General features: G+C 38.8%; 1 protein-coding gene across 7 annotated transcripts in view; it reads left to right on the top strand.

Moving 5' to 3' along the window:
- Positions 1 to 16,069, top strand: part of slit2 (slit homolog 2 (Drosophila)) — a 369,641-nt gene that overhangs the window by 242,209 nt on the left and 111,363 nt on the right. For all 7 annotated transcript variants that reach the window (XM_052037389.1, XM_052037413.1, XM_052037405.1 and 4 more), the window contains exons 7-9: positions 1,072 to 1,143; positions 2,528 to 2,691; positions 5,238 to 5,382. In XM_052037389.1, coding sequence (XP_051893349.1) covers positions 1,072 to 1,143; positions 2,528 to 2,691; positions 5,238 to 5,382 — 381 coding nt within the window. The remainder of the gene's footprint in view (positions 1 to 1,071; positions 1,144 to 2,527; positions 2,692 to 5,237; positions 5,383 to 16,069) is intronic.

Here is a 16,069-nt window from a genome sequence, read left to right as displayed (position 1 = left end):
GTCTCTTAAGTGTCCCTTATGTATCTGCCCCCCACAACCTCTGCTGGTAATGCGTTCCATGCACCCACCACTCTCTGTGTAAAAAACTTACCCCTGACATCCCCCTTATATTTTCCTCCAAACACCTTAAAATTATGTCCCCTCGTGTTAGCCATTGTCGCCCTGGGAAAAAGTCTCTGACTGTCCACTCGATCTATCATATTCTGCTTTGGTTTTGTAATAGTTTCAATTGTCTGGTAAGGGTGCTTTCTGTAAATACAGCAGTTAGTATAACTTACAATGAAGCAAAGATCAAGGAACAGAAGGATGGATTATTTCTAACTTTTCAGTCTCATCTTCCCAGAGCCCAGAAATATGGTTCTTTCAGTTCAAAAACTGTTTATTGTTCAGTATTTCATGTTCTAATTTGCAAATACTGTTTGATACAATGAGCAGATAGTGCATTAATTTCATTAAAACATAGGACACGGACACATTCTCTACATGGCTGAAACAATGAATAAACTGCCATGTAAATGGTACAATGAAGAGTGATGCTTTATTTTAATTGTGACTGCATTTCTAATGAAGTTATGGATAACAAACATTATTAAAAGTAACTTAAAGAGAAATATCACTGATTTCTGCAATATTATTGTTTATATTTTGTGGCTTTGGAGAATATGCCAAAGGAAAGAAAAAAAGGATGTTAAATGCCTATATCATTAACATTTGAATCTTACCTGCACCACAGTTATGCAGCTAAGCCAAGTTAGTAAGCACTGATTGAAAGAAAAGAACTGAGATCAGCATTTCAAAGTAAGATTCAATGCAGTACGCAAGTGCTGTCAGTGGCTACTCTCTTCTTCCCTTTCAAAGCCCACGTTACATCAAACATTTGAACGTCTCACAGAAGAAATGATCTGCTTGTAAGCTCCTTGAACTTCTCACAGGGAGAGATTTCTTTCCCCTGTGTTATTAGTTAAATGCACATGGCCCTATCAACAACAAAGAACAATTACAGTTAGTTGTCAAATGTAAGAAATTAAATAATTTAGTGAAATTTGTATCTTGCTGTTTTTTGTCTTACAGTACTATTAACAATAACAATATCTCTCGACTCTCAGTGGCAAGCTTCAACCACATGCCCAGGCTAAGAACCTTGTAAGTAAAGAAAGGAGCACTTTTAAGAAAAGTATAGTATTTATAAACCTCAAGCATTAGAACATTTCAATTAGAGGTGTTTGTGATTAAATAACAACAATATTACAAACCTACATTAAAATGCATAATTCAGAAATACCTCCTTCAATTTCATTACAACTGTTTCTCAAAGTATATTTATAATAGGTTTAAGGAGATAAGCTAGAGGTGAATTGGAGACAGTGAAAGATGAAATTTATTTTCCAGTCATTTTTTTTTCAATTTATTTTTATTTTAAGAAAGCACGTCATGTTGGCTACTGAAACAGCCCTATCTTAGAGTTGAGTATTTAATTAAAAGTAGCTATCTATCCAGCAATCTCCTGAAAGGAAAATTAGCATGCTGGACAACATTCAGAGTTTCAATATCCATTAGGGTATATTTTGTTAGGATTGAATGCATTGACTAAAAGGTTTTGATGAAATGACATTACATAGTCAAAGCAGGGTTCGAGACAGCAGCTTGATTTATTGCTTTTGTCATCCTTTATTTTACTTTGAGGAACATGAAAGCCAGTCTGAAGTAATTTGCCTAATTTAGGGGATACATTTGTCTGATATTTTATTAATGGCGAGCTGCTTTTTGCCTGTTGGAAAGGAGCCATGTTCTTGTGAAGGTCCTGTCAGGAAAAGCAGCTTACTTAATTCCCTTGCTCACTGCCATTTGCGTCTTTTAATTTCAGAGATTGTATTGAGCATGGGTCCCAAGGGGCCGAAATCTGTTAATCCCTTTTCAGTGATTAAACAAAAAAGGAGGAAATCAGAAAAAAAAGGATGTGAAAAGATTGTTTTATGTTGTATTATTATTCTATCTTGTTCAGCAGAAAATGAATGTCATCCGCTAAATGGACTTTGGAGGCTGTTTGTATAGAAACTAATGATGGCAAGACTTATTGGTGTTTTTAATTAGGAGCCAAAGCTTCTATAAGCATTATTTTTCTTGCTGACAGTATGTTACCACTGTTGTGCATTTTGCTCCTTTTCATCGTCGTTTGGTGAGACTTAAGTTTCTGAATTCTATAATTGGTTTTCTGGCTTTTAGGTGTTTCCTGAGCTCGTAATCCAGTCAAAGGGGAATGCTTTGAATTGATTTTGTGACAACTGAGCCAACTTTTATTAATTAATTAATCTTTAGCTAAAAGGCTGCTGTCACACAAATGCTGCTTGGAGAAAAAAAAAGGTGGAAGCATTGGAATTGACCCTGTCAGGGAGCCTTAAATTTACAGATGAGATTAAAGGATTGATTCCAGATTTTCTCTCCATAAGCATGAATCTCTGAAATCACATCACTCACTCTCCCTTGTTCGCTTAAACATATTAACTTGTTCCATGCATTTTTATTCCAGCCGCCTCCATTCAAACAACCTGTTCTGCGACTGCCATTTAGCGTGGCTTGCTGATTGGCTGCGGCAGCGCCCACGGGTTGGGCTTTACACTCAATGCACAGGTCCTGGTCACCTGAGGGGCCACAATGTTGCTGAGGTACAAAAGAAGGAGTTTATTTGCTCTGGTAAGTGGAGAACAAAAGTATTGAAAGAAAGACTGACCAAAGCGCATATGTGCATTGCACGAAAATGTAGGGAGTTAGTCTTCATTTGCTTTTTGAGTAGCGTTGTATTGCCATGGGATATACAATATCTACAGAAATACTAAATGGAATATGTTGTTATTATTTAATTGCTCAGCAATGTGTATAATGCAGTTTTTGGCTTTAAGTTTCAAATTAAAATGCATTTATTGAAATGGATTATTAGTAATATATGCATGCTTTTACTAATACTTGTTTGCTAATTACTAAATTGTGCTTAGAAAAAAATGCAAATTAAATGAATATAACAATTAGTAAGATATATGACTCTAATAGGTTCTGAAATCAATTGATTTTTTACAGCTTATTCCTGCAGTGAACTAAGTTGTTGAGCAATATTTTAATATCAGACATTATCTGTGTAATCATATTTCCTCATAAATATATTCCTGAAATGCTAGTGTTAGAAATATTAGATGAAAAGCTGTATTGATATTGCTCAGCATGAAATCTGTTGGTAAGAGATAGTTGTTTTTTTTTCCCCTAGATCTTTGCACGTGTTGGGTCCTGAGGGAACAGGAGCATGGAGGTGGGGGTGAAGAGGGTCTCAGTTTTAGTTACATTCTTTTCAACCTTACCAATAATTCAGGAAAAAAAATGTCTAACATTCCTGTTGATGTTATGGCTGTCATGAGGATGTGCAAAGTGTGTTATCAGCAGACTTTGCCTTCTTTCAAGCCACTGGACAGTGAAATGCCGCTCCCATCTTGCTCGCAAATGCCGTATATTTTTGTTGCCTCTCCTGTGAGTACTAAACATTCTTTTCCTTCCTCTCACTGGCTGTTAAGCTGAAAGATGCTCTCTTTTATATATTTTTGAAATTCAGGTCTAAGTAGCCTAAAACATCTGTAATTGTTTATCGTCTTTTGCTAATCACACACAGTTTGTTGCAAGGACTAATTGCATGATGTTAATCTCATTGTGTTTTTATCATTTTTGTCTCACGCTGTCCAGATGAGGATGAAGGCAAGTTTACTTCTATTTTTGTATTCTGCTCATTGTTAGAAGTGAGACTGTTATCTGCTCTCTCCTGTTCTGTCCTTTTGCAAAATGAATTTTAAAGAATCCAGTTGGGTTATTTTTAAGTAATGCATTTTCAAGTTACATACCAATTTATTAGTTTTTGTTTCCTCACTTGCCACCGGAGTTTCTCCCTCTCCGTAATACAGAAGAATAGGGACAAGAGAGGGAGCAATCCAGTGAATCAAAGATATAAACAATGGTGGAGGTTCAAGTCTAGACTCTAAACCTTGAGAACATAGATTTCTGTTAATGATTTTAACCTGGGAATTAGACTGTTGCATTCTACTTCACCAAGAGCTGTCGTCATAATTTACAAAATATAATTAATTAAGTCAAAATTCATCTCCTGTCATCTGCACTTAAATCTGCCAAAATTGTGGTCAGTGCACAATTCGCTTCCAAAATCTGGTTCCATTGCATTAGTTTCTATATGCGTGGTTTAGAGCAAGTAATCTCATTGCCCTTAAATTTGCCATTTCTGTTTATCATTTGAACATAGTAGCTATATATTTTAACGAGTTGAGGTCAAATTGAGCTCATCATTAGCCTTGCTCTGATACCAGGTAATTCCGCTGACTCCTACCTATATGTATTTAGCAATGTGTAGTCTTGTTTATTGCCCAGAATAACCAAAACACACATCTAGCATAGGTGCATAGTCAGATGTTAAAGCAATATGGGTGGGCTACTGACCAAACTGTTCTACCTTACCAACCTGTAGCAGGGCTATATGCTTATCAGTTGGCATGAATATTCACTGTTGGGCCTGTGGATAGTTCTTGTGGCTGCATTTTACATGTATCAAAGTATAATTTTCATTAATTAACATTAGTCTCTGTGTTCAATAGGCTAATAAATTGCTGTGGTGTGCACTGTTAGAGTTAGTATTGTTGCAGAAACATTACGTAGCGAAATAATTGCTGCATCTATTCTGCCTGAGCATATCGTAACCAGCATGAGGAATGGTATTGGACAATGCACATCTGCCCCAGTGGATTTGTTGCATGCACAGCAGTATTCGCTGTTTTGTTGGATGTATCAGAGTCCTGATTGTACTGTTTTATTCTCCTGCTCATATAAAATGGGAACTGCAGATTATAAATCTGGCCATGTTTGTAAATGAGCTCAGTGGTGCAAGTCATGTTTAAAGTTTCCATCTATTTTCATCCTTTTTTTAACTTTAAACATTGTTTTTTTACTTAACTCTGTGGATAACGTCGTCCTACCTGCAAGGATAATTAATTTTTAAAAGCTGTTGGGCATTTAAATTGTATTTGATTTTTTTGTTGTAGTCATCCATTCATTCATGATGTAATGAGTACACTTATTGAGAAAGAACAAAATGAAATACTACATTTAAACCTGACCAGTTAAATATAAAAGGGAGACATTTAAGGGCACGGTAGGTTTCAGTGATATCATTCTCTTTCTCTTTGCTCCGTTAGGCCACCAGAGTTCGACAGCACAGTCTTGCAGTGTCCATTCAAAGTCCTGCCCATCTGTCTGCACATGCAGCAACAGCATTGTGGACTGTCGTGGCAAGGGCCTCACTGAGATATCGAGCAACCTTCCTGAAAGTATCACAGAAATGTAAGCTTCTGGTTTTTCTTTTATTCATTCCAATTGCAGTTGCCTAGCATTAACCTGACTGCTCAGTGAGGAGCATTATGCTTTAACTACTTTTAAAAAAGCTCAAGAATTCAGATGAATTCCCCTTGCATGTCAATTTTCCTCAAAGTAGAAAGTTTTGATTGACTGACTAATGAATTAATTCACTTGCGTCGGGCAGGATATGGGTGCCAGAAAGATTCATTACATGCAACCTTGACAATAGTTATAATTTTTAAGTGTATGTTTAATATATAAGACTGTTGCATTAGACGCATTGTTTCATTAAATGCTCAGTGAGATAAATGCTGACGGTAATTTTGGGTAGTAATTTGGTAAAATGTATTAAAATCAAAGGAATAAAAATAAGAGCAATAACGAGTAGATCATTTATTCCTCCTAGTTATCAAGTGGGCAATAACAAGGTGTCTCCCTCATTGGAGGTAACTGCTGTTCCATTGCTTCTATATGTTGTATAACGATAGAGATTTTGGGTGTTGAAGATGTCATACAGTGTGGCAGCTATTTTATATCTTGCACCATCTGACCACAATAACACAGATTACATTTTGAATAGCTTCCATCTGTCTTTTCCATACAATAATTTCAGTTTGCAATGTCTAAAATAAGGATCTAAACAAGATGCGAAACATGGCATATTTCATAGAGTGCGCTCCCCTGCACCCACTCAGACAAAACGTAATCCACAGAAAGTTTTGGCATGAACAGGAAAGCAAAATGCTGCACATGCTAGAAATCTGAAAATGGAAACAGATCCTGTTCAGTCCTGCTGAGAAAGCCTGCAACTCTGGCTGTGAAATGTTTAATATACTCATACTGCAGGATATCAGCAAAAGGCCACAAGGTTTTCACCAGGTAGAAATGGTCGTGACTCAGTCCACTGGCTGAGTGTTTGACACCCCAGTTCAAAATATTTTCTGCTGGTCTCAGTTACTGGGCCAAGTTGATTTTAATTTCTTCACCGTTGGTGGCTGTAATGTCCCTAAACAAAATTCTCTTCCAAAACCCTCCACCTCTCTACTTCTCTTTCCTCCTTTACCATAAAACCCATCCTTTAGACCAAGTTTTTGGTCATCTCTTCTAATATCGCCGGTGTCAAATTTTGTTTGTTAATGCTGTAAGGGGCAAAGAATGTAAAATAATATGGATGCTGGAAATAAAACCAGGAAATCCTACCAATAGTCAGCTGGGCAGGCAACAGCTGAGGGAGCAATGGTTGTTTCAAATCAATATTCCTGCATCCAAACTGTAAAAACCTAGAGATGTAACAGGCTCTAAGCAGGTACAAAGGGAGAGAATGTGAGATGGAAGGCAGGAGATATTTACAAGACACTGGGGTGTGATGCATGAGAAAGCAGGATAGTAATGGGATAGAAAGGAGAACATGCTGCAACTGAAGGAGGTGAAAATGGGAATGGTCGAATTGTTGAACGCTATTTGTTGAGTCCAGAAGATTGTAAAATCCGTAAGTGAGCTATGGTTGCTCAAGCTTGTATCAACTAAAATAAAGCCTATTACAACTCCAGCTTTTCCCAGTTCCAATGGAAAGTCATCAGTTTGAAACACAAAGTCTGTTTCATTCTCTACAGGTGGCCTGTGGTAATTTATAACATTAAAGGTGCTAGATAAACGCAAGTAGTTGCTGTTGCTGACAGTATCTACAGATATCTAACTATGTAATTCAAAAATCAACTAATTTTAAGAAAGAATTGTTATCCTGCACTTTGACTGAATACTGGCTTTTCTTTCATCCACCACTCCCCACATATAGTGACAACATAGCAACCTCAACAGAGCCTGGGGTGTAGAGGAGTGAAATATTCCTCAGGTTCTGTATTGTCAAAATGTATTTCTCTGTTTACACTTGTAATTGGTAACAAGAATGCCTCAAGGGCAGTAAGAATAATGTAAGTGCAGCTTCAGAGGGAGGAATTCTGACAAGCACTAGATTTTGCAGTATGAACCAATATCATCCATTTTGCCTCAGGTGTGTAGAATCCTCTGTTTTGTGAATGCCACAATATGCAATATAATGATATGACCTCACATCATTCTGATTTACTGCACATACTATTACAGTTCTTAACAGTTGGAACCAAATTAACTTACCATTGTGATTGATGTTTGTGTGATCAGAAAACATGAGGAATAACAGTTTGAAGAGGTCAAGCAATTTAGCTCCAATAAATATAAAGAGACAGAGCAAAAGAGAGGTTTGCCGATGTGTCTGGTAGCTAAAACTAGCAAGGCCTCTTGAGTATTTAACTTGAAGCATTCAAACCAGAAAATAAGGTGATTAGTAAAGTGTGATACATGAGTTTGTTCCTGATCTACCTCTTAGACAAAGCCGAACCAAGAATAAATAAACAATCTGACAGAAAAATGGAAGACTTAATTAGATTTCCTTCCTCTTAAGCTGGGAGAATTCTCAGCCATGGTGATGCTGGTAGAATACCTGGAGATGGATGAAATGGCTCTCAAATTTTCAGTTAGCTGAGCTTGTTAGCATGAAGAAAAGAATGAGATAGCACTTACATATAATCACCTGGAGAACCAAAGAACTCGCTGTCTTCCACAACCTCCTGCATTGGTGTCACTTTGATCATGCACAATGCTTCTGGGAATTGCAATCAGAGATAAACAATGTTCAGTTGACATTCACTTATTCATGATTGAGGGTCTGTCCATCAAAAAAAAGTGTAATTATTTTTTATTCCGATGAACGGAACCTTTTCTGGACTGACTCCAATAGAGAGAGTTCATACCCGAATCTTTGGCATTCAATTTTAAGTGGCTTCCAGTTCCAGGGTCTGGAATCCACTTTGATAATATTTGGGACGTACACAGGACTGTGCACTGTAGAGGGTTGCCATTCAGCCAATCCAGTTCATCTTTACATCTAGTTCTACCCCTCAAATATCTGCATCTAAACTCTGTCCTCCTCAATGCCTTTGGAGTATTCCTTTCCCCACCCAGAATATAATTCTGGATGTTACTCCCTTTGTGTGAGGAGGGAGATACAAAGCAGGAAATTATAAGCCAGTCAGCTGAACATCTATCATTGGGAAAATGCTGGAATCCATTATTAAGGAGGTAATAGTAGGGCATTAATAACATCATAAGGCAGTCAAACAATGTCAACGCGGTTTTATGAAAGGGATGTTGTATTTGACAAATTTGATGAAGTTCTTTGAGAATGCCACACCAATGTCATTCAATGGGAACCGATAAATGTGAAGTGTTTGGATTTCCAGAAGATATTTCATAAGGAGCTACATAAAAAGTTACAGCATGAGATAAGATTGCATGGGATTGAGGAATAATATCTTAGCATGGAAAGAGAAATGGTTCACTAATGAAAAACAGAGAATCCATAATTTTTGCATTGGCAATGATTGGCAGTGTGGTGTCCTGCAGGTCTCAATACTACTAAGTATTGATAACCCTGATGAAGGTATAAAATTTACTGATGATACAAAAATAGGCGGGTTAGCAAGATGTGAGGAGGACATAAGGAGACTGCAAAGGGATATGGATAGGTTAAGTGAGCTGGCAAGAAGTTGGTACACAGACAATATTGTGGGAAATTGTGAGGTGGAAGGAAGAATGAAAAGGCAAATTATTATTCAAATAGAATAATACTACAAAATAATACTGTACATGAGGATCTGGAATTGCTGATAAGTGAAACGTAAAAGGTTAATGTGTAGATGCAGCAAGCAATTTGGAAGGCTAATAAAATGTTGACACAAGAGACCACAGATGCTGAAATCTGAAGCAACACACAATCTGCTGGAGGAACTCAGCAACTTCAGCGGAGGGAAAGGAATTGTCAACGTTTTGGGTTGAGGGGCAGGGAAGTTTTGATGCACCTTTATAGGGTGCTAGTGAGACCACATTCAGAGTACTGCATACACATTCACTGTCCATATTTAGGAAAGGAAATACTTGAATAGAGACAGTACAGAGAAGGTTAGTACCTGGGATGAAAGGATTGACATATAAAAAAAGGTTGAGCTGGTTGGGCCTATTGAAGACTCAGAGATGATCTTACTGAAACAAGATTATAACGGGGGATCGACAGGATGGATGCTGAGAGGATGTTTTCCCTAGTGAGGGTATCTACATCTCAGGGGGCATAGTTTCAGAATAAGGGCTCACCCATTTAAGGTGCAGTTCAGGAGGAATTTCTTCTCTCAGAGGCTCATGACTTTTCCACCCTTGAGTGCTGTGGAGGCGGAGTCAATGAATATATTCAAGACAGAGATTGACAGTTATTTGAACTACAGGAAAATCAGGGGGAATGGGGAGCGGTCAGGAAAGTGGTGTTAAGGTCAAGAATGGATCACTCATGATATTATTGAATGGTGGAGCAGACTCAGGGAGCCACTTGGCCACCTGCTGCTTCTGTTCCTTGCATTCTTGAGTATCTCTTTATTCTTTTATATCAGTTGTTCCTATACCATAAAACTCTGAAGATCTGGTACCCTTAGAACTCTATTGGTGTCAGACTCATAGGCTTTCTGGACTACAGGATATTATTCATTAGTACATCAACATACTATTAATGCACTATTTTTCAACATGTAACACAGGAGCATAATATATTTTCCAGAGACCAGTGAGTTTAAGGGGAGTGCGGGAAACCAGGCCTCAGTGAGTTTAAAGGGACCATTAGAAACAGATCCCTGGTGAGTTTAATGGGAATGCAGGAAACAGGGCACTGGTATGTTAAAGGGACTGCAGCAAATAGAGCTATGTTGCCTTTAAAGAGAGTGCGGGAAACGGCCACAGTGAGTTTAAGAGGACCATGGGAAACAGTATCCGGTGAGCCAGATGCCTAACCACAGGAATTTCCAAACAATCAGAAAGCAGATTATCCTGCAATAATGGATTACCTTGTTTGCCTTGAAATAATGTTCAAGATTCATTTATCTAGTCCATTTGTTCCTATATATATTTTATAAGGTCATTTCTGCCCTCTGAATTGCTTTCAGTCAAGACTGAATAGTCCATGTTTTTCCAACCTTTCCACATCTCTCAGGTCTCTGACCGACCTCCTTGTCCTCCTTCCAGGCTTGGAGGTTCTCCTTGTGACCCAATGACAAGAACTGTTCAAGGAGAAGACTGTCTTGAGCACTATACGGCTTTAACATGATGCCCTTAGAATCATTAAGTTAAATATGACAACTTGACACCCTCAGCATGGAGTGCATGTTAGGAGTCTAGCTGAACAAGTCAACTGCCTCCCAGGATTTCCCATCCATTAAAATCTGGTGACCTCTGCACTTGAATTCCCAGTTTGTGCTCTTTCTACAAACTGCTCATTACTGGGAACACATAAGTGTAAAATCTCCCCTCTACACTAATGATCTGGCAATATAGCTCTCCGTTCTGCCTATCTAGATGATTGCTGTTCTGCAATGATGGCAGATGGTTAGTGTTCTCATTCCCAGATCTTGTTCAGCATCACTCTTGGCTGGTTTAGTGCCTTCTGAATGGTTGATTCTGATTGCAGCACTTCAACAGTCAGAACAGCCCAGTGAAGGTGCCATTTACCAGCGACAGAAATGTAAATGTACTTCCTTAAACACTACAGTACAATCTTTGTCAAGTGCAGGTGTTGAGCCAGACTGAGGATTTGATTTTGGTAATGGTGGTGGCGTCGGGGGTGGTGGAGACGAATGGTTGGTGAGTGGGGACAGGAGTAGGATGAAGACCATTAATTTATAAATTTAGTGGTAAAAACCTTACTTACTGTTCAGGGTAATTTATATCACCTGCTGTTGTTGCTCTAATTTGCTGCACCTTATGCCTCTGTGTGGTATAGTTACTCTACATCTGACTATTAAGGAGTCAATTTTTTTTCCCACTGATGGGGCTAATCCCCTGGCCTCGTTTAGAATACACCTGGTGTTCATTTGCTTGAAATCAATAGAATGAAAATTGGATGGGTTTCTGCTGCAGGTGGGCTGCCTATCCATCAAATAACCAAGTGTGGTGACAAAAAGGATTTGTCCCAATGTCTTTCCTCCTTGTTCGTACGGTCCTTTTGGGCCTGGGTGATATTATCTAGGGTGATTTTACTTTGCACGTTTTTCCGTCCTTATCAGAATTACTGTGGCTGTTACTGGAGAATAATATTACAACATGCAGGTTGGGAAGATGTAGAAGCATTTTCAGTACAGAAGCCATCATAAATCCCCAGCTGCCGTTTAACAGTCTGCTTTCAGTCAGCACACACATGCTTTTAATAATTTATTGTAGCAGAGCAACTGACAAAATGTGAACAAGTTGTTAGCTTGCAGCATAAAATGTACAGATGTTGATCATATTCAGGGTTAAAAATGACACCACACTTAGTTTCTATTTGGATTGTTGGATTAACAGTAGGGAAAGGCAAAAACTTAAACCTGACACAATGTGACTTACCAAATCGATAGAAACATTGTTTAGTAAAAATTCAAGGAAGATAAAAATTCAATATATCTTTGCAATCTGAAAAGTGTATCGAACCTTAATCTTAATAGTTTACTAAACTGGACCTCAGCCCCAACTTCTTTCTGATCTATATTCAATTCCTGGATAGTACAGAAAATTAATTTTTGTAAGTGACTGTTCTGTGGTCTGAGCTTGCCTGAAAGCTCATTGTAAACAAGAGTTTCCAAAAACCAAGCCCTTTTTGTTTGCAAGTTTCTTTACTCCAATTGACTGGACACTTTAAACTGATAGAACAAGATCACAGCAGAGGTAGGCTGTGTAATTGTGGTCCCTTTAGATTCCTTCAGAATCAAATCCATTTATTACAATTACACTTCTCACTGCATGTATTAATTTACTATATAAAGCTTTACATTTCTACAAAGAGAAATCATGTTGTTTGCTTCCTTTCCAAATGAAATCCTTTATTCTTCTGTCAAGGACTTGGACATTGCTTAATGGTTACCTTAGAAGGTAAAAGGTCAAGTGCCTGTGACATCTACCTTTTCAAGTTTATGATACTGAAGCAATTCTTGGTTAAGTCAATAGCCTCAAATGTTTAGCTGTCACTATTCTGCCCTGCTCTGTTTACAGTATTCCACCATGTCCTCACAACTATCTTCATCTGTAGCCCTCTCTCATATTGAACTATAGAATATTGAAAGAGAATGTGGCCACTTGGTCCATTGAGGCTTTGTCATATCTTTGAAAGAGTTATTCAGTTAGCCCCACACCCAGCTTTTCACGATATCTCTGCAGTTTTTCTTTTGATGTTTTTTCCAATTCCCTTTGGAATTTGTTATTGAATCAGTTCCTGCCACCTTTTCAGCCTATGCATTCCAGATCATGGTGACTTGCTGTGTAGAACGAATTCTCCGCATCCTCCCACAAGCTTTTTTGGCAATTACCTTCAAATTGTGCCCCCTGGTTACCGACCCTCCTGCCAGTGGATACAGTTTCTCTCCATCTACTTTGTCAAAACTACTCTATGCTTTTTTTGTTATCCACACTTTGGGTGGTCATCTGTTGTCAAGTGAGCCACTTTTAGTTGTTGGATTGTAATAACGCATGGAGCCTTCAATGTGAGATAAAAGTGAGAAATGCTGCGACAGTCGGCAGGTCAATGAAAATCTAAGTAGAGAATTAACAAATTAAGATGACGAATGAAATCCTTCACCAGAAATGAAAACAAACCATGCAGCAGTGAGCACTCTCACACTCACTTTTACACTCACATACACACACACACACACACACACACACACAATTGTTTTAAGATTTTATTGAGATTTTTAACACCTGCTGCACAGAGAAAAAATAACAGGAGATAGTTAAAAGGCTGAGGTTATTGTGAAATAAGAAGATGCAAAGTACTGTATAATAGATATAACTTCCATAACCCTCTTCTCTCCTGTATCCCTCTGTCAAAGTTACAAAGTAGCTTCTCTTTAATGATTTATAGATATGTCCAAATACAGCTACTATATGTTATAAATGCCTTTCGGCAAATTTAGTGCGTTGTATCAAAATGTTACAGGAAAATCAACATTGAAAGCAGTCTAATATTGTGCAAACAAGTTTTTCACATGAGCTGTAACGCAATTTAACTGAAGTCAATCCCAGGCAGGATTAAAGCATCAAGCCGAATACCGGTGATTTGCTGCATGATTAGTCCCTGTTTTGTGATTTCATGGAGGCCAGAGGGAGATGCAGAATAGAAGTAAGATTCTCATGGTAGAATTTGGAAGGATGAGTTGCCTAATTATCAGTAGTCAGCTCATAGCCAAGGGAAAGACAGATTAATGAGGTATCCTGCCCCTGCTATCTTAATTCCATATTCTACCACTTAGTGTCATCCATTCTCTGTGCAGCAGGTGTTAAAAATCTCAGAAAAATCTTAAAACAATTTTTTTTTCAAATAATGATTCCTGTCATAGGTAGCCATTTAAGACAGACCTGGAAAACTGGTTTGACAACAGAACACAGTTCATTCCAAATTTCAGACAGACAGTGAAATCATTCTGTGGCAAATTAATGATTTGTTTACAGTGATTTACTGGATTGCAGGAAACTGACTAATATCACTTGGTTCTAATGTTTCCCAGATGTTCTGTACAGTCATAGAAATTAAGTTTAAATCTAACCCATAAAAAAACACACAGATTTCCTATTGGCAAATAAAAGCCAACTTCACGTGATTGGAAAAGTCGTTGGTGCAGACTGATCTACTTAATTTGCATTTGCCAGTGGAATACATACTCTCTGCTTGACCCTCCTTCAGTCTTCAAGGTCTAAAATGCAAAGGCTGAAATTGCACCAAGCTCTATTTACAGCTGATGCTGTCTCCAGGTTGTTAAAGTCTTGTGTAAATTCCAGTCACATCCTGGTACCAGCGAAAGTGGCTTTAAGTGAGACCAGCTGCAAATGAGAGCCTGGCAATCATGCCAGACATTTTAAGTCTCTGCAGAAATTTGCTGGTGCATGCATATTTTGCAAAGACATGCATGCTTGCGTGTGTGCACGCGCACACACCCACACACACACAGCCCACGACACACGCAGCGATGTGGATATGAGAGGTCCCTTTCATGATCTGTAACCACATTAAAGTATTGAAAGGAAATTTACCTGCTTGGAAGTGGCCTTCAAAGATCTGACATTTTACACTCAGGACATCAGAACCCTTGGTCTGATGAGATGTCACTGACCTGAAACATTGACTCCATTTCTCTCTTCACAGATGGTACCTGACCTACTGAATACTTCCAGAATTTCTCTTAGTTAATTTATGGGTGCAGTTAGCATTTCAGTGATGCCTGCAAAAGGTGCGATGCATGAGACATTAGCCCTGCCTTTCTTACTCCACAGGCTGCATTTCCTGTCTGTGTCAGTGAAGCCAAAGGAATCACAGATTTCAGCAATATTGAGAGAGCTTGTCAATCACATGGGTTCTGAAATTAATGGGGAGGTGGGCTGAGGGGGGTGGGGGGCGTTGCGTGGTGGGCTAGAAATGGTGCCCATCCATTTCTCCTCTGCATCTATTCACAGGTGACTTCCTGGTTCTTAGATCTCATTACATCATACCCACTGGCAGGCAATCACTTGCAAAACTAAACAAGTGTACTCAATGATTTAAGATAAGATATAGTGATTTATGGGACTACACTAAATTATTTCTTGCCCATTGTATATTTAAACCATGCATTGCATTTTTGAAGTGAACTCTTATGGAAGCTATAAGAGACATGATTGGGATCAGTACACAGAGATTCAGCACTTGGGCACGGGTGTCTGCGACGTGATTCATTTCATGCATAAGCTGGAATTCGTATCCGCTTTCGAAGACAAGAAGGAAGGGAGGAAACTAGACGAAGTTGCCTCTCAGTTGAGATGGATGGCCTCGTTGTTATTGAACCCATAGGCAGTGGAGATGGACTGACACCCAGAAACAAGTCAGCTGTTTGTCAGGTTGCAATTATCAGGTGCTCTAGCACTAGTTCAGGAGGAGATTTGCACAGCCCAAATCAGCACAGTGGCACCATTGGGAGAGTAACCTGTCCTCTGCAAAGCCGAAAATGGCAGGGAGTGGTTTAACTGGATTTGGTGATGGGTAGGACTTGATACCAGGATATTCCAACTGCTGCCATAGGGGCAAAATTTCTCTGCTTGATAACTAAATCGTTAGCAATTAGGGGGTGTTTCACCATGCCAATGGCTAGTATACTTGCCATCACAAGTGTATAGCACACCTTTGCCAGGATTGTGCTAGGTTCATTTAGTGACTGAGGTTGGTAGAATGCTGGATCTCCAGACCTCCTCTCTTCAGCTTCAGCCACTCTGGCACTGCATACTTGTAGAGGGAGAAGGTTCTTCTCCTTACAATGACCAAGGAATTTATGATCTTGTAGCATAAGTAGGGCGAACACCCATCTATTATTATACAGGATGGAACCCAGCTACAAAGATTCAATTCTGATACTGGCCAGAATGGCTCTGGAACATCATTTATCCAAGAGTCCTTGTCGCATCAGATGATCAATAGTGAGCTTCTGACCACCTAGAAAAGTTTACAGCTACACCACGTGAACCTCCCATTGCCAACCAACTGGTTCCCATACACCGTGGGAGGCCCTGTGCATTAGTGAGGCCTTTATTGACATCATGGGTG

This window comes from Pristis pectinata, chromosome 2 (genome assembly GCF_009764475.1).
Source record: "Pristis pectinata isolate sPriPec2 chromosome 2, sPriPec2.1.pri, whole genome shotgun sequence".
In the NCBI taxonomy this organism is placed as follows: domain Eukaryota; kingdom Metazoa; phylum Chordata; class Chondrichthyes; order Rhinopristiformes; family Pristidae; genus Pristis; species Pristis pectinata.
Note: the sequence above shows the minus strand (reverse complement) of the source record. Positions and strands in the feature narration are given on the sequence as shown.